General features: G+C 39.7%; 7 protein-coding genes across 7 annotated transcripts; 2 read left to right on the top strand and 5 right to left on the bottom strand.

Moving 5' to 3' along the window:
• Positions 1-2,588: 2,588 nt before the first annotated feature.
• Positions 2,589-3,509, top strand: LOZ57_001419 (uncharacterized protein; the record flags this gene model as incomplete). The annotated part of the gene is made up of 1 exon (XM_049250509.1): positions 2,589-3,509. The coding sequence occupies one exon, from the start codon at positions 2,589-2,591 to the stop codon at positions 3,507-3,509; it is 921 nt and encodes a 306-aa protein (XP_049110869.1).
• Positions 3,510-4,221: 712 nt separating this feature from the next.
• On the top strand, positions 4,222-5,927 carry ERO1 (endoplasmic oxidoreductin-1; the record flags this gene model as incomplete). Its single annotated transcript, XM_049250508.1, has 2 exons — positions 4,222-4,332; positions 4,380-5,927. 2 exons carry the CDS (start codon positions 4,222-4,224, stop codon positions 5,925-5,927), a joined length of 1,659 nt encoding a protein of 552 aa, XP_049110868.1.
• Positions 5,928-6,326: 399 nt separating this feature from the next.
• Positions 6,327-8,295, bottom strand: PEX5 (Peroxisomal membrane signal receptor PTS1; the record flags this gene model as incomplete). Its single annotated transcript, XM_049250507.1, has 2 exons — positions 6,327-8,057; positions 8,128-8,295. 2 exons carry the CDS (start codon positions 8,293-8,295, stop codon positions 6,327-6,329), a joined length of 1,899 nt encoding a protein of 632 aa, XP_049110867.1.
• A 1,690-nt stretch (positions 8,296-9,985) lies between these two features.
• LOZ57_001416 (uncharacterized protein) lies at positions 9,986-11,051 on the bottom strand (the record flags this gene model as incomplete). Its single annotated transcript, XM_049250506.1, has 3 exons — positions 9,986-10,469; positions 10,569-10,955; positions 11,017-11,051. 3 exons carry the CDS (start codon positions 11,049-11,051, stop codon positions 9,986-9,988), a joined length of 906 nt encoding a protein of 301 aa, XP_049110866.1.
• A 1,145-nt stretch (positions 11,052-12,196) lies between these two features.
• LOZ57_001415 (uncharacterized protein) lies at positions 12,197-14,629 on the bottom strand (the record flags this gene model as incomplete). Its single annotated transcript, XM_049250505.1, has 6 exons — positions 12,197-12,325; positions 12,409-13,101; positions 13,159-13,932; positions 13,986-14,017; positions 14,069-14,291; positions 14,354-14,629. The coding sequence occupies 6 exons, from the start codon at positions 14,627-14,629 to the stop codon at positions 12,197-12,199; spliced, it is 2,127 nt and encodes a 708-aa protein (XP_049110865.1).
• A 1,129-nt stretch (positions 14,630-15,758) lies between these two features.
• On the bottom strand, positions 15,759-17,391 carry LOZ57_001414 (uncharacterized protein; the record flags this gene model as incomplete). The annotated part of the gene is made up of 2 exons (XM_049250504.1): positions 15,759-17,018; positions 17,083-17,391. 2 exons carry the CDS (start codon positions 17,389-17,391, stop codon positions 15,759-15,761), a joined length of 1,569 nt encoding a protein of 522 aa, XP_049110864.1.
• A 1,528-nt stretch (positions 17,392-18,919) lies between these two features.
• Positions 18,920-19,374, bottom strand: RPB7 (DNA-directed RNA polymerase II subunit; the record flags this gene model as incomplete). The annotated part of the gene is made up of 3 exons (XM_049250503.1): positions 18,920-19,117; positions 19,178-19,258; positions 19,315-19,374. The coding sequence occupies 3 exons, from the start codon at positions 19,372-19,374 to the stop codon at positions 18,920-18,922; spliced, it is 339 nt and encodes a 112-aa protein (XP_049110863.1).
• Positions 19,375-23,021: the final 3,647 nt, after the last annotated feature.

Below are 23,021 nucleotides of genomic sequence, written 5' to 3'. Positions count from 1 at the left end.
TTCTTAATAAGATTGAGCTTTGTCTTAAGCTTCATAATGATTTAATCTACATTATAAAAAATATTCTGAACTGTAATGTTCTTTTTTTGTTTTGAAATGACAGCTTCTGATGTCTGTTCTCTTAAAGTTGTTCTCTCTAGACTGACTGCAGAGACAGAGATTTTCCAACTGAGATTCCATTTCTAATGAACTAATAGAGAATTGAAATGAAACTGAGACTTAATAGTTCAAACTGAGATGAAACTGAAACTTAATTTTCAAGTACTGAAATGAAAATGAGTCTTAATTCAAAGAGATTGAGATTATTTAATTAGAGATAGAGATTCTCAATTTCTCTAAACTTAAAATAAATTTTTATTTTATACTATTTTTAGTATTAAAGTCATATATAAATATATATATGCATTGTGACTTAATATGTCAATTTTTCTATTTTGTCATAAATTGATGTAAAAATACACTTTCAAAATAAAGTTTGGAAAAAAATTGAAGTTTTTTTAGAAATAGAAAAATGTGAGGATGGGACTTAAAATAAAAAATTTAAAACTGAGAAGAGAATGGGGCTTTTATTCATATTTTGAGCTGAAATTGAAACTAATTTTTAAATTTTCAGAAGAAATTGAAATCAATTCAATTGAATTTAACTTTCAGTTTTGTTTCATTGAGATCTCTTTGAGATTTCAATGATCAGTCTAACTTAATTAATGCTTTAAAAAGTTTAAATAAGTCAATGAATGTTGACATCTTAGAGAGAACTAGACTGACTGTTGAAATCTCTTTGAAATTTTAATGAATCAAGACTAAAAGTCAAACTAAATTCAGTTGATTTCAATTTCTTCTCAAAATTTGAAAGTTAGTCTCAATTTCAGCTCAAAATATGAATACAAGTTTCATTCTCTTCTCAGTTTCAAATTTTTTATTTTAAGTTCCATTTCTGAATTTCTCTATCTCTAAAACAACTTTAATTTTTTTTCCAACTGTATTTTGAAAGTGTATTTTTACATCAATATATGACAAAATAGAAAAATTGACATATTAAGTCACAATGCATATATATATTTATATATGACTTTAATACTAAAAATAGTATAAAATAAAAATTTATTTTAAGTTTAGACAAATTGAAAATCTCTATTTCTAATTAAATAATCTTAATCTTTTTGAATTATGTTCTATTTCCATCTCAGTACTTGAAACTCAAGTCTCAGTTTCATCTCAGTTTGAACTGTTAAATTTCAGTCCCATTCCAATTCTCTATTAGTGCATTAGAGACAGGATTTCAGTTGGGAAATCTCTGTCCCTGTGGTCAGTCTACTATATAGTAATAGAAGAACTCATCACTGATCTTCTTCACAGAAGATTAGTGTGACTTTAAGTACTAGTGAGATTAGAACTACACTAACTATTAAGATGTCAGTCTCTAGACCAGATCTAGTCTACAGTGGGTATGACTTTTACATAATTTTTAGTTTTTTCAAAAAAAAAAAAATTCTCTATAACAGATTTCTGAAGTTTAAAATGCTTATTTACTGTCAGATTAATATACTGCCATAAATTATAAAGATTTACTAAATGCTGAATTTCTTTAATTTTTTCCTTTTAATTTTTAGAGCTATTCAGCATAACAACTCTTCTAAATAATTTATTTATTTTTAATTAATTATTAAAGTTGAAATATTAATTTTAAATTATGATATTCTGTAGACTTAAATTGATAAAATATAAATTTATTAAATCTTTATAAACTTCATAATTAAAGCTTAAGCTTTAATAGAGAATTTAATATATAATTATAAAATACTAATAGTGATCTTAAGTAATATAAATTACAAGAGTAAAATAAAGTAATTTTAATATATTTCAAGATAATAATTAAATTCTTGAAAGAGTTCAGACTTATAACTATTAAATAATAGAAAAATATGTAATGATCATATAACTGAGAATCTATAATATTACATCTACTCTATTTTTAATAAATAAAATAACTGTACTTATAGTACTTATAGATAAATATGCTATAATCAAGACTATGAGAAAAATATATGAAAAATCTCTAGCTAATCTTCATCAGCTCAATAGTCAAAGATAATGAAATCAGTACCATGGTTGAGAAGAGAAGGTGGTGAACCTACAGTTCTCTAGTTCCTCTTTTGGGGACCTGGTCACCTGACAAGTCACCTGACTCCTGCTCAACATATAGGCTCTCAGCCACATGACTAATAGACTATCACGTGTTTCCGTGTTGTCTGACATTTCCCCCCATATTAAGCCATAAGTACTTTGCATTGTACAGAGGACATACATATTTATATTTACAATCAGTTTTACTATTCATTAGAGTTTGGAGCATTATATCCGTAAAGTTGGTATGGATTTCCTTTAACCAGCCTATTCATTATTCTTTCCCTAAAGGTATTTATATACCGGCACATATATTCTTTTCTGGCTTATCTGTACATATATTACTCCAAAGACAACAATATCAGTGTTAATCAGAAGACAGTGAAATGTCAACAAGAAAGCCAAACATACGGCATAAGCAAAGATCCAAACCATGGGTGTCCTTGAGTTTAGGTCCTACCTCCATGGCGGTTGAAGATCCGGAGCAGAAGGAGGTTGTTGTTGCGAAGCGACCGGAGCATAGAAGACGCGCAACGAACAACAGTGTAGCCCAAACCCGCGGACCACCGCATAATTCTTCGTTGCTATCCGAGAGATCGCCTTGGATGCTGGCGGACCTACGGAGCCGCCCTAGCTATGACTCGGAAAGCCTTAAGGACTTGCGAAACTCCACACCCTCAATCCCTGCAAAAAATATTACAGAGACGAGCAGCCGTGATACCTGCCGGCCAACGCCGGATATTAAAATCAGGTTCGGCGAAATCGCAGAATGTGACGTTTCCCCTAACATTCCAAGTGAAGTGGAGATTCGAGAAAAGAAAGCGCGCCGTGCTCTCTTGGGACAGGAGCTTCAATTCACTTCCATAGTGGTTGACCCCGGTAGCACCTCCCCCCCCACAGAAAATCCTGGGGATTATATGGTATCAGACGATGAGAACGACTTCGCGTTCTGTACCCTGGATCCTAGTCTGCCTGTTGGAAACGTGGTGTTGCAACAACGTCGTGCACAAACAAAAGAAATAATCAACCAAGCGGAGGCACTGTCGATGGATAATGACTCTGATAATGAGCGCGAGCTGTTATACGAAGCAGCTCAGATGCGCGCGAGCATGGATGGCAGACGAGGTCACACAAAGCTTTCCCTGACTATCCCTCCAGCAGGACTTACTCCTCTTCCAAATTTGGACTACTCTCTTCTACGTTTAGGCAGTTTGCTAGTCGAACTGGACCAATCTAAACATAGCCTTGTTGATCGGCTTGAGGAAGTACGTTTCAAGAACTGTGAAATCTCGCAACGTGAAGCCACAATAGGAGTTCTGCTCAAGGACGCCGGGGACTTTTATGGACGCCTAAAGAAAGAACTTATTACCCACAGAGCAGAGTGATTCTGAGAATCAGATATGTTAACAGTGGTTAGTAAATGGTTGGTTCATGGTTTCGATGCGTATCGCGGTTTTATGCAACCGCTCTGGTTGATCAAGGTGTTTTCACACTGCTAGGTTGGCAATAGCATAATAATATAATGTCGCCGGATGCACATTCTTTTGTAGATCTAGTTAATCGTGAAAGAAGTACTCTGTACTCCGTACTCTGCAACAACTTTTTGCTGGAGGTAGTTGTAGGGAGTATTTATTGAACACGAAGCTACTCCTATAGGTATGAGTGAATCAAGCCACGGCAAATGCGCCAATCGGAGCGGAGGGTCGTGAGTGGTCCGACACTCTGATCTGATACTCGGTACTCGGTACTCCGTACTGTTCCTGTAAAAAATATCTGAGGACACGTCTCAAGAAGAGAGTTTGGCCCTAGGGAAACGGAATCACATAACTAACTTACTCCCTGCTCTGTCCTCCTTACTAACTAGTTAACTACCTGTATGCACGGAGTACATACATACATATAAATAACATCCAACATCGCACTTAGGCTTGCAGATTTCACATCCCAGCCCCAGCACGCCGCTATCTACTCAAAAAATGCCAGAGAGCGGTGAAAATATAATCTTATCGCCTGAAATTCTCGAACGCATGCCATTGCCTTTACTCTTCTTTTGATTACCTGATAATATCCTAATTTGGACCACGTACTATGGTCAAGATGGGATCCGCATCCAAGCTCTTCTACCTTGCTGTCTTCTCATTCCTAAAGTCAGGTCATGCAGATCCCCACGTTAATGTGTCTCAGTCGTACCCCTCCGACCAGTGTGTTGTAAGTCTAGTTGTGAAATGTGTGTTAACATTCCCTAATGTGCTTAGATCAATACAAAATCCACCGTGTCTGATACCTGTACCTCTTTTGCGACACTCAATGCTGTGAACAAGGATATCTCTCCTGTTTTGAAATTGATTACGCACCACAGTGATTTCTTCTCATACTACCGCCTGAATTTGTTCAACAAACGTTGTCCATTCTGGTCAGATGATGCCGGTATGTGTGGAAATATAGCTTGCGCCGTTAGCACCTTAGACTCTGAAGAGGACATACCACCTACTTGGAGGGCTGAAGCACTAAGTAAGCTGGAGGGTCCGAAGGCCGGACACCCAGGGAAGCAGCAGCAGCAACAGAGACCCAAGAAGAAGCCCCTTCAAGGGATGCTTGGAGAAACTGTCGGTGAGTCTTGCGTGGTAGAATATGATGATGAATGTGACGAGAGGAACTACTGCATTCCAGAAGACGAGGATGCCATGGCGAAAGGGGACTATGTGAGTTTGGTCGATAATCCGGAGCGGTTTACTGGCTATTCCGGTCGCGGCGCCTGGCAGGTTTGGGATGCAGTTTACCGGGAGAATTGCTTTTTGAAACCACCCCAGCAGTCTTCCTTACTGCCGAAAGGCTTAAAACTTGAAAAAATAAAGGCCGCGCAGGATTTCCGAACCGTTCTTGAAAAATATGAAAGAAACCAAGTCGAGAGCGCTGCTTTCCGAAACGAAGGATATCCAGTAGATGATGAATGTCTGGAGAAGCGGGTGTTTTACCGTTTGATTAGCGGGATGCATGCGTCTATATCAACGCATCTTTGCTGGGATTATTTCAACCAGTCTACCGGGGAATGGCTACCAAACGTGCAGTGCTATGCAAAAAGATTGCACCAGCATCCCGAGCGAATATCTAATGTTTATTTCAATTTCGCTCTTTTGTTACGTGCCGTTGCTAAATTGCGATATCACCTCAAGAACTACTCGTTCTGTGCAAGCGACCCAGAGCAAGACTACCAAACAAAACAATGGGTGTCACAGTTGACAAAAACGCTTGCTTTTGAACCAAAAATATTTGACGAAAGCGTCATGTTTCAAGACGACGGTGGGAGTGACTTGAAAGAAGACTTTCGTAATCGGTTCCGAAATGTCAGTCGACTTATGGATTGCATTGGGTGTGACAAGTGCCGACTCTGGGGGAAGCTTCAAACTGCTGGTTATGGCACAGCTTTGAAGGTTCTATTCGAATTTGAAGATGCCGAGACGAAAGACGATATATTTCTCCGTCGAACAGAGCTGGTTGCTCTGGTCAATACTCTTGGAAGAGTTTCTCATAGTGTATCTGCCATACAAAGTTTCGAGGAAGCCCTTAAACTGGAAAAGCAGTTTTTGCCCGCGCATTCAACATCTCAAACCTCACATGTCAAACGTGAAACTAAACCTGCTGCAACCTTTGGTACAGAGCCCAAGGAGGCTATACCATCCGCACTGGATCGGCAAGAAAGCGGTGAAAGTACGGCTGGCGCATTGCGGGATGAATGGCGACTGATATGGCGGGCATATATTTTTGTTCTTCGAAGCTGGGTCGCATTCCCAAAAACAGCGTAAGTCGCAACTTCGCGGCTTTTTTAAAGCAGAGACATCCGTGGTGCTAATAGGATCTACAATTACAGGTATCATATCACAATCATGGAATTAAACCGCCTCTGGAACTATTGGCTTGGGCTGCCCACGCCTCCCCGTTCTTGGAAATTTGAATTTCCCAGTAGGGACGAGCTTTAGACAATTCAAGTACTGATTATGTAACAAGCTGCAAGAACTGACAATTTGCGTGAAGACACCCTAGGAACCCTCCTGCAGTTTATTTACATACGAGAACGCATATACGGTTGGATCATGGTTAGGAAATAGATGTGCAATACCGCGCATTCACAATATGAAAATCTCCCTTCGAAATTATACTTGATACTTAAACCTAGCTATACCAAAACTGACCTGGTGAAGTACTCAAAAAGTAAATTCTTTTCTAAAAATTTCTATATCCATCCCGTTAACAACACTATCACTCAAATCTCGGCGGCCCATCTGGTTGAAAACGCGCCGTAGTGTGTCATATAAATTGGTACTCTGGTTATGAGTAATATGGGAATCTGTAATACCATCCCCGACTTCAATAAGCGGCGGGGACATACGATTGTCAACTGCTTGATGCATTGCGAGGGCGGCGAGAAGATGTTGCGCAGCCTCGGGGTAACATCCGATATTGATGCAAGAGACGCCAAGGTTATATCGCGCGCGAACAAAGTTAGGGCGGATCGTTAAAGCTTTCTCGTATGCCTCGATAGCCTCCTCGGACCTGCCCGAGTTGGCAAGTGTTGCACCAAGGCGGTTCCATAATAAATGAACCTGTTCCCGCTGGTTCGATGTACCCATTTCGTTGGACGCTAAAGCAGCAGAGAAGCAATCAACAGCTTTATCATACTCTTCAGCTCCGTAGAACAGCACCCCTAATCCGACTTGTACATCCGGATCCATATGTTCGCCCTGTGGTGAAAGCTGTGCAGCACGAATATAAAGATCCGTAACTTTTTGTTGCAGTAAATGTCGGTCTGTAAACCCCATGTCTGTATCTGGAGTTATTTCTTGTGGCTTGATTATTTGCGGGTATTTTACTGATAGCCATCGTTCTAGGGTCCGAAATGCTGTGGAGTCGTAGCCCTCATTTGTATAAGACACTGCAAGGCCCATAAGAGAATCTAGATTGGCTGGGTTTAACTTGAGCGCCTGTTCGTAGGCCCGAATGGCAGGGCTCTCTTTCTCGTTTTGTGCCTGGGCAGACCCCAGCATCGTCCAGGCTTCAGTGTGTTTGGGGTCTCTCTGAACGGCAGCTTCAAACGCTAAAACAGCAAGTGAAAGATTGTCACCTTCTCTCATCATTCGAACTCCTTCTTCAAAAGGGCTGTCATTCAGTCGATAGCTGTTTTCTTCCTCAAAGAGATAGTCGCCAAGTTGAGGATCTCTAAAATCGTGCGTATTGATGCTGCCATCAAAGTTATCCCATTCACCAAAATCCCCAGTGTGCATATTTTCTAAACCGAGCTCCTCGTCAATCATTTGCCTGTTTTTCGAGGGCTCAGTTTGGATACCTCTCCAGATACTTTCAAATTTACCAAATTCGCTAGTTTGTGTAGGTACTGACCTGTCTAGATCGCTAAGCTCTGTTTCGATTGCAGCAGTTGCTTCATCATCTAGAGATTTTTGCCCCGCCGCATCTATCTCCGCAAACTGAGCTTCCCAATTAGTTTCATCTAGCTCTACCATTTTCCCCTTTCCCTTTTCTTGTGACGCTGGGAATTGCTGCAACGTCATGGGAGTGTATGATGGTCCCATAACGCCGGGAATATAAGCGTGATAGCCCATGCCCATTTGGGGCTGATATGTTGACATCATGGGGTTCTGCGTCATAGGGCTGGTCGTTTTTGCGGCGTTCTGTTGTGAAAAGTGTGTAAACTCTGAAGTCGAAAATCTAGTAGCTTGAATAGTAGAATTCCGCTGACTGGGGAAAGCCGCTTCTATTCTACCTTGCTCTACTGGATCAAATTCGACGGCCCAACTGGGTGATCCGCCCCTTGGAGCGGGTTGAAAATTATCGAGTTCTCGACGCATTTGTGTCATGGTAAACGCCTGACTCGAATTTCGAGGTATTCTGTCGGTTTGGTGCACGAAGTCATCCAGCATCTATATAAATGATAAAACATGTCAAAATGTACATCATTATTATGACTGCCCGGTTTGAGTTTACACATACAGGGTCTTGACTGCTCATCGTACTCCTTGATCGCATCCCATCTTGAAGCCCGGCTCGGCCCCTGACAAGTCGGTCCCTCTGGAGCGAGTTGTCATTTTGAACGTGTTTTGTGAACTGAGTCAATGGGTTACCCGCGGTTGAACACTCAGGGCCACCGAGAAAGGACATCGTTGGCTCCAATGGAATATCAAGATAGTACACTAATAAGGAAGAAAAAGATAGAAGAACTCGCTAGTTATCGCTTCTATAACGGTAAAAAGCAAAGAAAGACACTTGTACAAATCGAAGTCGAAGTGATATATGAAGTATGGGTGGGGGAGTTTCAATTTTGCCTCGGATATACGAGCACACAATGAACTTATACCTAATTTAGCTTACCTAACTATACTCCTCCATGTAATTATGTCATGTGATTCTCGGGTAGATCCATACCGGAATTCCAGATCTGTGAAATACCGTAATGTTACGGTAGTGGCAACGTAACCACTACGTAGTAACTCAGCACAACGTTGAAACTACAATTGCGTAATATTACCTTTGTTGGTTGCCACAACTTGAGTCGGTATTCGCAACGTTGTCTTGCGTAGAGTTAATTGGAGTTAACTTGGTTAAGTGTATTTAACTTTAGTAATGTTTTGTATTGGAGTACAGCTAGCTATTTCTACCACAAGTACAATTACACCTACATACAAAGAATCTTCCAGAAAATTTCTAAGTCCACAAAAACTATGAAAACAGTAGTAGAAATCTAGCTAGTAGAATTGTAGAGAATCACCTACTAGCCTAGCTAGTAGAATTGTAGAGAATCGCCTACTAGCTAGGCTAGTAGGATAGTAGAAATCGCCTGCCAGCCTAGCTAGTAGAATTGTAGAGAATCACCTACTAGCCTAGTTAGTAGGATAGTAGAAATCGCCTGCTAGCCTAGCTAGTAGGATTGTAGAGAATCACCTACTAGCTAGGCTAGTAGGATAGTAGAAATCGCCTGCCAGCCTAGCTAGTAGAATTGTAGAGAATCACCTACTAGCCTAGCTAGTAGGATAGTAGAAATCGCCTGCTAGCCTAGCTAGTAGGATTGTAGAGAATCACCTACTAGCTAGGCTAGTAGGATAGTAGAAATCGCCTGCCAGCCTAGCTAGTAGAATTGTAGAGAATCACCTACTAGCCTAGTTAGTAGGATAGTAGAAATCGCCTGCTAGCCTAGCTAGTAGGATAGTAGAAAATCGCGTAGGCTTCTACTGTAGAAGAGAGTTAGTGAGTGACTTAGAGATTTGAAAAAGATGAATGAAAATTTTTCACCTGCTGATCATTTCCTTATTAGATTTAAAAATGTTGTTATTACCATATAGTAGATTCAACGTAGTAAGCTCTTACTACGTAGTAGTCAAAATACGTAGTAGTTACTGACGCCAACGTTGGCACTACGACGTGGTGGTAATGGCTACGTAACAGCTCGGAAAATCGGTAACCTGATGGTAGTGCAGAAATCCGGGATTCCGCTATGGATTGAAGACATAGGAACTTTCTACCATGTACAGAGTATTCTGTATAAAACTTGAGTTTGAGTGACACATCAAACCGTTTAATTTGTACTTCCGAACTAAAGCCTGATTTAAGGAGAAAATGAACTGGGAGCACAGGCATAAAACACTTCCCGATTATCCACATACACCAAGTATCTTACATTTTGACACAAATGAAATAAAAGCACTAAAGGTAAACTCCCACCATGAACAATAGAAGGCGTGAGTGATAGCAAATGCTCTGGTAACTGTCAAATTCACTTATCAACATTCCTAATGGCCCAAATGAAGAGCAATTTATTGCTTGTCTTTCAGCCAGTACTCTCCTGTTTACATTCTCAATTATGTTCAAGCTGTGACTGATGAGGTTCAGTCTCAAAGTTCGTGTCTTTTTGTTGATCAGAATCTTGAGCGCGTGACCTAGGGGTGCTAAAGCTGTAGTCTAGACGTAGTGGCCTGCCGTATGGTGACTGTCCATGTAGTATCGCAAAGGCCTTTTCTGCGCTCTCCGCATCCACAAATTCGGCATGGGCAAAGCCGCGGGCTTGCCCAGTCCGTCTATCAACGGCAACTCGGACGTCAATGACATTTTCAATATCTTTGAAAAGCTCGTGAAGGTCGCGGTCAGTCATTTCGAAAGACATGTTTCCAATAAATAAAGTGCGGGTCGGACGTTTCGTTTGGTTATCTCTGGGGCGACTGACCGGCTCATCATTCTGGGCGAAATTTACAGCTAATCGTCTACCTTCAAAAATTTGCCCATGCATGAGATTCACAGCCTTTTGGGCCGTTTCCACGTCTTGGAACTTCATATAACCGAACCTATTTATGTGAAAAACCAATTAGATACTTGGCTCAATATATAATGGCATTATCGTAGGGAAATGATGGCCGGGAAGAAAATGACTAGATGTCACTTACCCTCTACTAACACCCCGGGGATCGTAAATGATGCGCGCTGACTCAACCGGGCCGCATTTTGAAAATTCATTTCTCAGTTGGTCAGCAGTAACATCGAAAAAGATATTTCCGACGTAAATCACAGTCTTTGGCGTGGGAGACACACGGGGTGGACCGGTGGAACGGATCCGTGAACGGTCGTTTGGGGTGAAATCACCGGATTTTGTCACAGAGCTCTCGGCGATCACGGTTTCTCGCGACTCGGCGAATGAACTCGACGGTCCATTGTTAAGCCACCGCTGCTGAAGGCCATTTGGGGCAAGTACGCGATACGATTTATTTGGACGAGAGGCAATGGGAACACCAGTCCTCAGTTTAGTCAGAGCCCCTGGGCAGGCATGGCGAATACTGGGGCACAAGACACGTTTAAGAAGAAACCTGTGATAAGACAAGATAGGTTAATGATTACACTTTAAGATAATTTAGCTGTGGGAGAACAAACATATTTCTTGTTTTGATATAATTACTTAAAAGGGTGGACAGTTGGAATGCTAGTTAAAATTTTACAAGATGTGAGAATGTTGACTCGATATAAAACTTTTGCTGTAACTATTAACAAGTATGGAGTACAGAGTATGAGCAGTCCATACTGGAATCCCAGATTTTTCAATAATACCGTAATATACGTATCCACTTCGTAATGTTTAGTTAACTTGGTTAAGTGTATTTGACTTTCGTAACATTGTGTATTTTAGTACAGCTAGACATTTCCACCACAAGTGCAATTGCATTCAACTTACTAAATACGGAGTTCATATAAAGCACCTTCCAGAAAATTTCTAAGTTCACAAACACTGTAAAAATAGTGCAAATCATCTATCACCCTAACTGGTAGAAGAGTAGAAAAGTCAATTTTGAGACCATGCATGACGTTTTGCACTTATTGTGGAATGAAAGGTTATTACAATGCAGTTAGAAATATTACAATACAATACAGCTTCGAGAACAAATTACTACATAATTTTCCTGGCACAATGATGTAGCTCTCACAACCACACAATTCAGGAATACTACGGAGTACTTAGTACTCTGTACCTGTCATTCCTCTCCTAATTATTTTAAGGCTTTAGGTCCAATTAACTGCAACTCCATACAGCTTCGTTTGAACTACATTAAGAATACCAATTTTGGTAATATTACGCAACTGTACGGAGTAGTTTCGACGTTTTCTTGAGCTACCACGTAATCGTTGGGCAATGCTACTGTAATATTACGCAACGCCTTCATGCTCCTTGAGCTCTCTCCATGTTCTTTATGCTTTACTGTGCTCTTTTTCATGTACGTACGTTAGCTATAGCACCTAAATTGAATACGTTCGGCTTTAGTTGTGTGGTTGGTTTGTTGTTGGTTCCGTTGTTGCCTTCGATGGCGTGTCCCCCACGCTCCATGACCTAGCCGTGTGCGCTGCCTACTTCCTACATTGCCTCTGATCAGGCCTCCCACCGATCCCCGCTCATCACAGAGTATATCATAAAATATGGTCTTGTCTCCAACCTGTCCTTACAAACGAAAAGCCATTATGCTCAATACACCATGAGGTACCTAGGGTTGAAATTTAAATGTTTTTTATGTGTTTTGGGTAGCTCCTGTCAAGAGGACTGATCATTTTCCATCCTGTTGGCTAGCACAGGGCCTTGTGAAAGAGGTGGCTGCTCAGAATCCAATCCAACCCAGCCTGGATCAAACGAAGCTGATTGAATATAGGCGTCCCATGCTTCCTGCAATTCTAGGGTTAGTAACGGGAATGAAAAGACCTAGAAGTACTTAATATCTTAAAGGCAACCTAGAAAATCATACATACCCAGTCCAGATTGAATGGCTGCATATCTGGCATTTGCCCAAGCATTCCTAATGTGGTGCTTGATAATTGATCGATATTTTCCATACTGTCCTGCTGGGTCTGGTCCAGCCCTGAAATGGTTTTTGGAAGTTGTGGTGGGCTTGTCAGTCTTCGAGGAGTCATGCCACTACTCAGCAGCCCTAAAGTCATAGCAGCACTCTGCTTTTCATCTTGTGCATCAAACACCAATTTCGTATCAGGTATGATGCGCTTTTGGGGGCTGTGATTGAGCTTCTCTAATAGCAACCCCAAAACAACTGTACCTTTCCATGCATCCATCGAACTGTCTTTCAATTCATCCCAGATGTCTCTGGTCCGCTGAAGAGCAGTAAGCATTTCCTGCTGCCGATGAGCATCCCAGATAGTTTGAGTCTGATTCGAGCTCTGGGATTGATAATCATGGTGGAGGTCTAGTGCTATTATTGTACTGGCCATCAAAAAATCATGGAAATTGAATGAGCCTGAGTACCAAGGTCTATGCCTCAGTTTCCCGCCCGGGCCTGAAGCGTTGTGCAGTATAAGCTGAAAGTTGAGAAGCTCCATAGAACTATCAACACATGCACGACGAGAATAAGAATAACGCGGGTTTTTGCGCGCGCGATGGAGAAAGGGCCTGTGGAGAACACATTGGGCTTTGTGGTAGATGCTCATAATCTGGAATTTGGTGGTTAGATATGAAGTCGTTCAAGGCGTCCATGGGGGGTGACGTACCCCAAACCTTTTCACAACTAAATCTGCTGGATCATTATCACATTCGGAGAGTGGGCGAATTCGTAAGTGTTTCGGTACTATCTCACGGGCTTGACGTAGAGAATTATCGATTTCCATCAGTTCCTCATAGGTTGTGCCGTTTATCTTTTGGGAACATTCTAAAACGCGACCAAACGCCAGTGTAAGACGATATTTGACAATAAGATATGATATCGGCGTTGGTTCATTGAAAGGGCGCTCAGGAGGTAGCTCAATACTATCTTCATCAAAGTCATCGTCGTATAGACTTCGCGGACAATCAGTGTCGCTATCGCCCGAACGGATCATACTCGGTAAACCGACCTGAAAAGAAAATAAAAGATCTGCACATCGGATGAAACTCCAAAGCCGGCGGCGCATTTCACCATGGTATATGGAAACATTAGAGAACATTTTTGAATCTCGATGATAGCCCATACGCATCGCTAAACGAACTATTATACCAACCAAAACCCAAAGGGATACTTGGGCATCGTGACTCTGCGAATACTCGCCTTGGAGATGAAGGATCAATGTTTCAAGAACGTATGTATGTGGTTTTGTAAAATCTACAAAAACCAAACATTGTGCCATGGAAGATCTGTATGAACTAGCAGTATCTAAACATTTTCCACGAAACTCTGTTGGTGCATCATCGTCTCGATGATATGATAGAATTGCTAGTCGCATCATAGCGAAGAGCATCCCTATCCAGACTATACTAGTCTTTGATGGGTCCTGCCAGTGCTTCGCATACTGCAAGAAAATCAGTCAATCTACCCTGGCGTGCGAATCAAGGATGTTTGTACCTGTTTTTGAAAAGTTTGTGTGTGAATAAGATCTGTAATTGTCAGAATAACATTTCTCTTAGCCAGTCATGGTGGTCACTTACATATTGATGGGTCAAGTGTGTTGAAATAACGAGCAACTAAGATATCAGCTGTATATTTGGAGGGAAATAACGCCAGTAGTTCTGCCTTAGTTGAAGATTTCATGGTGCCAAATATTAGAGCAGAACTAGACAAGTCATGGTCACGGTTTGCTGCCCGGACCTTCTCCATTTGCTCATCGATTTGCTTTTTATGGCTCGCCCAGAAGTTCCTAACCTCTGCTATCTGAGGATGGTTAGCTTTAAATCGTGATGAGCACTTTAGGCACTTTATGTAGGCCGCCTCACATCATTAAGAATGGAGGTCCAATGAGCTTCACTTATATAGTACGACTTTTGATTTTGAGCGTCAACTTTCATTATCCCAAATGACTTAGTGACTTGCTCCGTGTCACTTTCTTCATTTCTACGATCGTTTGCAGCATCTGGTGAGGAGTGCTGCGGTGCTATGCCGTCTACTCTTCCAGGGACAGCTTCATTACCCGGACCAGATCCAGGGTGTTGGGCGCTATTCGTCATCAACGAGAGTACCACGCTTTCTAGTCGATCAATACGATTCTGCATATCATCCGGCGATGGAGGCTGGTGGCGGCTTGTTTGGAGCTTCTTTCTGTTACTTAGCTGGGCGTACGTGCAGGATAATGAATCTCCTCTCTTCGCGCAGTTTTCGCAAGGTGCCGCACGGTTACACTTCAGCCTGGAGAGAGAGATAACTCAATTAAAGGCAACGTCTAAAAAAAAGAATGGGAGCTGACTTTCGACTCCTGCACGGGCCACAGGACAACGGTATTCGATTTCGTCTTCGAACCACTCGAAACTGCCATTCTGGAGAATGGGTGCCCGGTGAGGGTCCTGATGGTGGAGTGGGGGCCATGGGGAATCAGAATTTTTATGGCGTTCGAGAGAAAAGCTGTTAGATATGGACAAAAAGTTAGTTATGTACTGTAGTTAGTTACTGAGGTTGGAGATCCCATAAGTTTGAAATCTGAGAGTTATGAATAAACAAACATACGTATTACAATACCAGAAACCATAGAGCACTGAAGTGTCAAATAAGGAAGGCCAAGATGTAGATACTACTTTGGATATGGTACGGAGTAGTTAACAGTTAACAATTAAATAGTTATGGAGTACGGAGTATGGAGTTCTCCGTACCATTTAGCCATTTAACTATATAACAAACAGTCTTGGCGAACCCATATTTCATAACTGCTCCGTGCTCCGTATTCCAACGGAGTATATGGGGATGGGTGGGGGGGCTATTGCATCAGGAGGCCAGAGAGTAGTATTTCCATTCCTGAATCATTCTCTCCGAAGGAACTTAAGTTCCCATATGATCTGGCTTTCATGCCATTGAATCATACTCTGTATGCATTCATCTACTATACGTTAGACAGAATAGTGCGGCGCAGCCTGTTTATACGTAGATGCTTCTTTTATACAGAATTTAGGTAAAGAAAGGATATCATGAGTATGACTAGCTGATGGGATGTTTCCCTGACATTTGCATAAAGAAATTCAAGCTTTCATTCAGCGGGCTCCTCCAAAACTCAGAAAGCATCAGCATACTTGAAGTAAAACCACTAGGCAATGAATGGAATGATGAAGGAAATATTTCCGATAAAATCCTCCTTAAAAAGAAAGAAGCGTAGTGGGATCTGGTGTTGTATTTGATTTGGCTAAAAGTTGGACATCAGATATCGTTTTCGTCCCCAAACCCCCAGCTGGGCAGAGCTGTATTTTGATTGCGCCTTTTTGCGCAGGTGCGCGAATGGCCGCCATTATTGTTTTTATTGTTCAAATCATCGTCGTATTTATCCCAAGCCGAATCCATCATTTGAGTTACTCTAGTTCGGCCAGTGCCTAAATGCGTTATTTTACCGGGTTCCCCTTCTGATTGTCCGTCAGTCAGGTCCCAATGGCTGTCAAAGTCCTTCTTGCGGCTCGAAAGGTCTGGCACAGTTGAAAGTACGTTTGATTCTACTTGTGGCCTCACGTTGCCAGCGGTGTCGATATATAGGTTATTATGATAGAGTCCAAGATATGTACTGCTTGTTGTTCCCTGGGAATTATTGGCTGATTCTTGTTTTGCTTTGTGGGTGCCGTTATCTTCAAACACGAAGTGGGCTTCGATATCGCGCCTTGGGCGAGAAATCTTAGGCTTGGGTTTTGGCGTATCAGGTGCCTCACAATCCTCATCACTCCAGGTAAAATGACGGATATCTTGCGCTCGAGTTTTTTGACAAGGTTTTTCCGGTGTCACAAAGTCTTCAAAATCCCACTGCGATTCATGCTTGGACGATCGAGGGCGCACGGGTATATGTGAAGTAGTGCTGCTGGGGGAAGCTTCTCCCAATTCAAAGTGAATAGCCTCTTTGGTAGGTTTCGTGCGTTCGGGAGGTTCTTCGCCAAATTCAAAGTGGTTCTGCACTCTACTTGTTTTTGCTACTTCCACTCTTGCTGGAGCCTTTGCTTCACCGAATTCAAAGTGGTCGTATGTCTTGGGGTATTTAGCACTGGGAGGTGGAGCTTTTGCTTCCCCAAATTCGAAATGTTCAAGTATCCGGGAGGTAACTTTAGGCGTTGAAAGAGACCTATTTTGGCATTGATCTCCTTTTTGGGGGGTTATCAATGCAGCGGAAATGACAGGCTCTGCCTCACTCGAATGTGGCCCGTCCAACAGTCCAAACGGGGGCGGGGGAGGGTGCGGGCTCTGGTCAGAAGTAATTTTTGGAGGAGAATCCTGCTGCATTTTGATATTCCTCTTCATCAGAGCTTTTGCTGCCATTGAAATAGAGGAAATTGCCAAACGTGACTGTTCTGTTCCATCACGTATCGGCCAATTATAGTGACGCGGGCCGATAATGTCCACCTGTTTTAAAAGCGCACCCTGGTCCCAGAAGATTCTAATTTGAGAAATCTTGCTGTCACTATCAAAGTGGGCGATATGTATCTGTACACCCAGGCGATTAGCAACAATCTGATCGTGCGGACAGGCTTGTAATCAGGCATCATACCAATGGAAATATCACCCTGCGATTAACCACAAAATTATCATCCAGTGCAGGGAGATAGGATCCTCCGTTTGTAACAAATTCCAATGTCAATTCAAGTTCGAAGCAGAGTGAATCAATCCCCTCCACCACATTCAAGATTTTTTCGCCCATATTCTTGACTGCATGGCGCTCCTGAATTAAGTGTTGTATGACATTGCTTGCGCCCATAAATGTTGTAGTTGTCGGGATATAATGCAGGGACGCGTCTGGGGAGAGGATCTCTTCTGCTGGTGTGGCCAGAAACTTCTCATATAGGTCCCTGATAGACATGATTCTGTGGATGGGGAAAAGGCTAGTAGGGATAGGTTTGCGAGTGATAACAGTGTGTTTAAAAGCGCGTAGGGAAATATGTCATATTATGCCGAGTCTGATGTCTTTGATCGAGTCAGAGAGCGATTTTGACAAGGGGCAGCCAAGAACTTATTTAAGTAAGTACCTCGAGTGAAACAAGATCAGGAGCCCGATATATGTATATACGTCCTAGGAACAATTGATTGACTTGTGTATTAATTATTATTTATTGGAACATTTGTGTGACTGTTGTTGCTGGTGGTTACAACATCTGTTTGTTGATGTTTACATTGTGTAAGAGTGTTATTCATTATTGTTTTTAGGCTCCTATGCAGTCTAAGACTATGAAGAGCCACTCTCCCTAATCTGGCTTAGTTACAGCATGTGTTATCCATGATATCTGGACTCCTGTCACTCCACTCTGTTGAAATCTCAAACTGTTGTTATAGTGATGTATGGAGTACTCCATAGCTCTGTCTCAACTTCAACATTACTCTGTAGTTACTATCTAGATGCATCTATGTGTGTGGTATATAATCCACACATATGTACTCCATTACCTACCATTTACCATTTGGTGCAACTTAGTTACTATTCTATTCAATATCTAACTATGTATGTATGCATAGATGCAGTAAACATACTCCATACACTCACACATGTTGCACTGAAGTAACAATCATGGGTTATGAAATATTCTTGACCCTGTATGAAGTACTGTGTATGGGGTACTTCCATGTTTTCTGAAACGCGGGGTAACTAGCTAACTAGTTACCCTAGTTAACTATGACAAACTAGGTAGATAGTAGTTTGGAAGGCTTCCATATGTTCCCCTGCATTAGTTCCAAAGTCAACACCAAAGGACGCAATTAGCGTTTCAGATTTGTTTGGAGTTGTGATTAGTTCAGTAACAAATTCATTGCTAGAAGCCTAGAATAGTACGGAATACAGTGTAAGAACCTGGTTTTGAAAGAAATCCTGGAGATCAACATCCAGAATGCATTTGACACCCACAAAGTCTATTGAAGTATTTATTACTTTTTTTTACCCTGGATCTCGCTTTTTGGATGGCCAGCATTTAAAAGTGCACCATCAGCCCTGCGTGAGTCAGTATAGAATTAACACATCACCAAAGGCTCTGAAAGTACAATGATGAAGCTAATATCGGATACTGCATATGTTGAGAAACACGCTCAAATTTTTTTAGGACAGTTTCCCCTACTTTGACTCTTTGAGAATATTATTGACGCCTGAAACCGCCCAATATGCTGTAAGATTGTAGCATCGCTCTGTCAATTTCGATATCTCCAGCCAGAGTAAATACAACTGCATTCTGCCATGAATGTGCTGGAGTGGGGAACAGAACTTAAACGGAGAGATACCCCTCAGAGAAGCAAAGACTCCGGGAGACTGGCCTGCCACTGGCTGCCGCAGCTGAGTAGGATGCTGTCACAACTAATCTCGAGTGACCTATAGCGTTCTGTGGGTAACTCTCTGTTAGCAGCGATCAATGCACCCCTGGATTGAAGACGAACCCAAGGTAATCTTCTTTGATACTTCCGATGGCAAACATGTTTCGTACATCATTTCGGAGGCCAATCAATTTTATTCTTAAGTTAGTGCCCTTTTCAATGACTTGGTCGGCATTATCTGTATACTGTGCAGGCGTCGCGTCTGGATCCCATTTTATTTCGGGTGGGATTAACTTCGAAGCTTCAGTATAAGAATATTTTCCCTATAATATTGGAAGGGATATAATGCGTACGTGTTTAGACACAAAGACCGTAAGGGGTCCTACTTCAGCGAAGATTCCTTGGTTCTTGACAGATGTCACAATGGCATCCACCTTCATAGCCCCGGATTAGCAACAGCGGCAAAAGCACAGGCTAAACTCAACCGTACCGTCTCTCCCTTGAAAGGCTTCCACACAATCGCTCGGTACATAATGGTGTATTCTGCCATCCCGCTGCCTGGAATGATGCGTCCCTCTGAAATGTCATATGTATCCATCACGCAAACAATGTAGTAATCTCCAGTACATATTCCTTCTACATCATCCAAAAGCTTCTGAGTCAAATATTCTTTAACATGTGACCCAAAAAAAGAAGGATGGAGAGTGAGAACGTGTTCCAGAAAATGAATAAAAAACATGGCAAAAATTGGGAACAAGGTAAAAAGGGTAAATGGGTAGGCTTGAGAAAGATGAGCTGAAATCTAGCCTGGGGCTTTAGGCTTCGATAAGGGTTATTTAATCCTTGCGAGCATCAACGGGCCTGGACCTGGATTATTTCGTAGATATTCAATGGCGGAGGGGAAACGCAAGTTAAAAATAAAAAATGTATATATGTACATATGTACTGTATAGTTATGTACTTCAAAGTCAAGGGAACAGTAATTCAAGTAGCAGGTTTATCATAGAGCTAGCTTCAACTTCATAAAAGCCTTAGAACAGCTAGAATGGGGAGTAAATAAAAGTTACAGAGTACTACGTTCAATTGGTACCTAACTATGTGTTGAGCAGGAGTCAGGTGACTTGTCAGGTGACCAGGTCCCCAAAGGAGGAACTGGAGAACTGTAGGTTTGCCACCTCCTCTTCTCAACCATGGTACCAATTTCATTATCTTTGTCTATTGGACTGATGGAGATTTGCTAGAGATTTTTTATATGTTTTTCTCATAGTCTCAGTTATAGTATGTTTATCTATAAGTAGCTGTGTCTTATTCATTAGAAACAGATTAGATGCAATATTATAGACATTCAGTCATATAATTATTATGTGCTTCTATGTTGTCTAATAGTTATGAGTCTGAACTATTTTAAGAATTTGATTATTATCTAAAGATACATTTAAGTTACTTTATTTTAATCTTGTTATTCATATAAATAGAGATCACTATTAAGTATTTTAAGATCATATATTGAACTCTCTATTTAAGCTTAAACTTTAATTGTAAAGTTCATAAAGATCTAATGCATCTATATTTTACTGATCTAAATCTATAAAAAATTATAATTTAGAGTCAATGTCTCAACTTCAATAATTAATTAAAAATGAATAAATTGTCTAGAAGAGTTATTATGCTGAATAGTTCTGATAACTGAAAAGAATGAATTGAAGACATTAAGTATTTAGTAAATCTTCACTAATTGTGACTGTATGTTGATTCAACAAAAGAAACACATTCTGAACTTTAAGAATCTGTTATAGAGAATTTTCTTTCTTCTGAAAAAACTGAAGAAATCATAACTTCTATAGATATGAAACATGTAAGAAATATGCAAAGAGATTAATACAAAACTTAAAAGAAGAAAATCTTAGTAATGCAAGAGATATAGAAGACAATAAGAGATTATGTAAATTCATCTCTAAAAATTCTTACAATAAGTAAATTAAATGATGTAGAAGCTACTGCAAAAGAACATCTGAAAGCTTTATATGTTAGAAATATAATGAATGCTTTTTAATTAAAAGCTAGACTAGTAAAGAGATTTAAAATTTTAGAGAACTGATTAAAGAATTAAGTAATTAAAGCATATTTACTGAACTATGAAGAAGTATTAAATTGAGCTACTGTGTATGATATGTGTGAATATATTTATGAGTTTTTTATCTTTAAATAATTTCTGAGAGTGATCACTCAGCATTATAGAGAGTTCTTCTATTTGTATCTGTCAAAGCTTCTAACAGAAGAGAATTTAAATAAGAAGCATGAGCTGAATGTTTATAGACATATTTAAATATTTCAGCAGACATTAAAGAAGAATACTGAGTCAGATCAACAGAATAAACTGTCAGCATATTTCATCAAAAAAATAGTTTAAAATAAGTTATTGAGAGAGAATAATGAAAATATGAATTCAGTATGTTTTTATGAAGAGTAACATGATTGAATGTACTGTTCATATTTTAATTCACTTATTCAATCAATGGACTGAAAATCAGATTCAAAAATTGATAATAAGATCAAGAAAGTATTGAAGAATTCAGTGAGTGAAAAAAAATTAAGAAAGAAGATTGCAAATTGAAAGAAATTGAAGAATTGAAATATTAATAAAGAAGTTGACACTTCAGATGATGTGATAGATAATGATGTTAACAAAGTCATTGTCAAGAAATCTTCTAATCTGACTATTTTTACTTCTGTAATAGTTTTTAACTTCACTAACATAAGCAACAAATATAAACTCTATTCACTATGAAACAGCTTCATATTAGATGAAAGTGCAGATGCACATATTTGCAATAATTTTACAAAATTTTAAAACTACTGAAATGCTGATTCTTTAGATATTGTGCTCATTGAAAATACTCATTGTAAATTTCATGAATATGATAATGTTGAAGTTTATATTTAAACATCAGCAGATGCTGATAAGATATTACTACAGAATATTCTCTACATTTCTGACTTTTATATAAATCTAATAGTACATGAATTACTGCATGTAAAGAGTTGTTATTTAAATAATGAGTCTCTTACAGTTTACTACATCAGCACAAGAGATATCTTGTTTAATTTAACTGTTAAAAAGAGAAAAATGATCATTGAATACAGATCTATTAATATTGCAACAGACAGTATAACAAAGAGTGTCTTTACTGTCTTGTTAAGTGAAGATTTAATTAATAAATCAGTGACAGTATTGATCTTCAGTTTGCTAGAAATAATAAATATTTGACATTTGAGACTTGATCATCTGAAAAGAGAGTCTCTGACTCATCTTCTGAAAATATCTACTAATGTAAAATTTAAAAATCTAACAGTAAAGTGCAGATCTTGCACTCTTTTAAAGACAAAGCAAATTATACACAGAACACTGTTAAAAAGATCTACACATCTATTCATAAAAATGTCTGTTGATCTCATACAGTTTGCTTCAGATTATAATGAAGATAGATAAATGATGCACTTATATTATAATTATACTCATCTGCACTACATGAAAATGATGCAGTGAAAATCTGAAAGTTTAATGTGCACAGTAAAAATGATAAGAGTAATTTTCAATTTATATCAATTAACTATCTTAACTATTTAAATTGATGAAGAAATCTCTATGCAGTCAGAACTGACAGTGTTGACTCAAACATATAATATAGTTGTTCAATGTTTGACACTCTACACACTGACTCAAAATGAAGCTGCAGAGTGTGTGGAAGCTTTAATAATGATGACAGTGTGTACAATGTGAATTGAAGTCAATTTATCTGAGAATTTGTGGTCAGAATGTGTCAAGACTGCAGTGTATATTTTAAACAGAATTTTGATGAAAGATCTTGATTGAAACACTTCTCTTGAATTCTTGAGAAAATATCTTCAAACCACAATCTCTTTAACTGAAATTAGACATATAAGAGTTTTTGGCTGTAGAGTGTATTCTTTAATTAAGAATGCATAATATGAAAGAAATCAGAAGCTGACTTCTAGAGTGAAAGTTGAATATTTTGTTGAATATAAATCAATAAATATTTTTCACATTTGAATTTCAGTATGACAAAAGATTATATTAATGAGAGATGTTATATTTGATGAAGATATGCTTTTTAATTGTAATGAGATCAGCAGCAAGCTTTTATTATAGAAGAGCTTTGTTGTGTCAGAAGCAAT

The sequence above is a fragment of the Ophidiomyces ophidiicola genome, assembly GCF_022830035.1.
Source record: "Ophidiomyces ophidiicola strain CBS 122913 chromosome Unknown scaffold_3, whole genome shotgun sequence".
In the NCBI taxonomy this organism is placed as follows: Eukaryota; Fungi; Ascomycota; class Eurotiomycetes; order Onygenales; family Onygenaceae; genus Ophidiomyces; species Ophidiomyces ophidiicola.
This window is presented reverse-complemented; position numbering and strand designations above follow the sequence as displayed.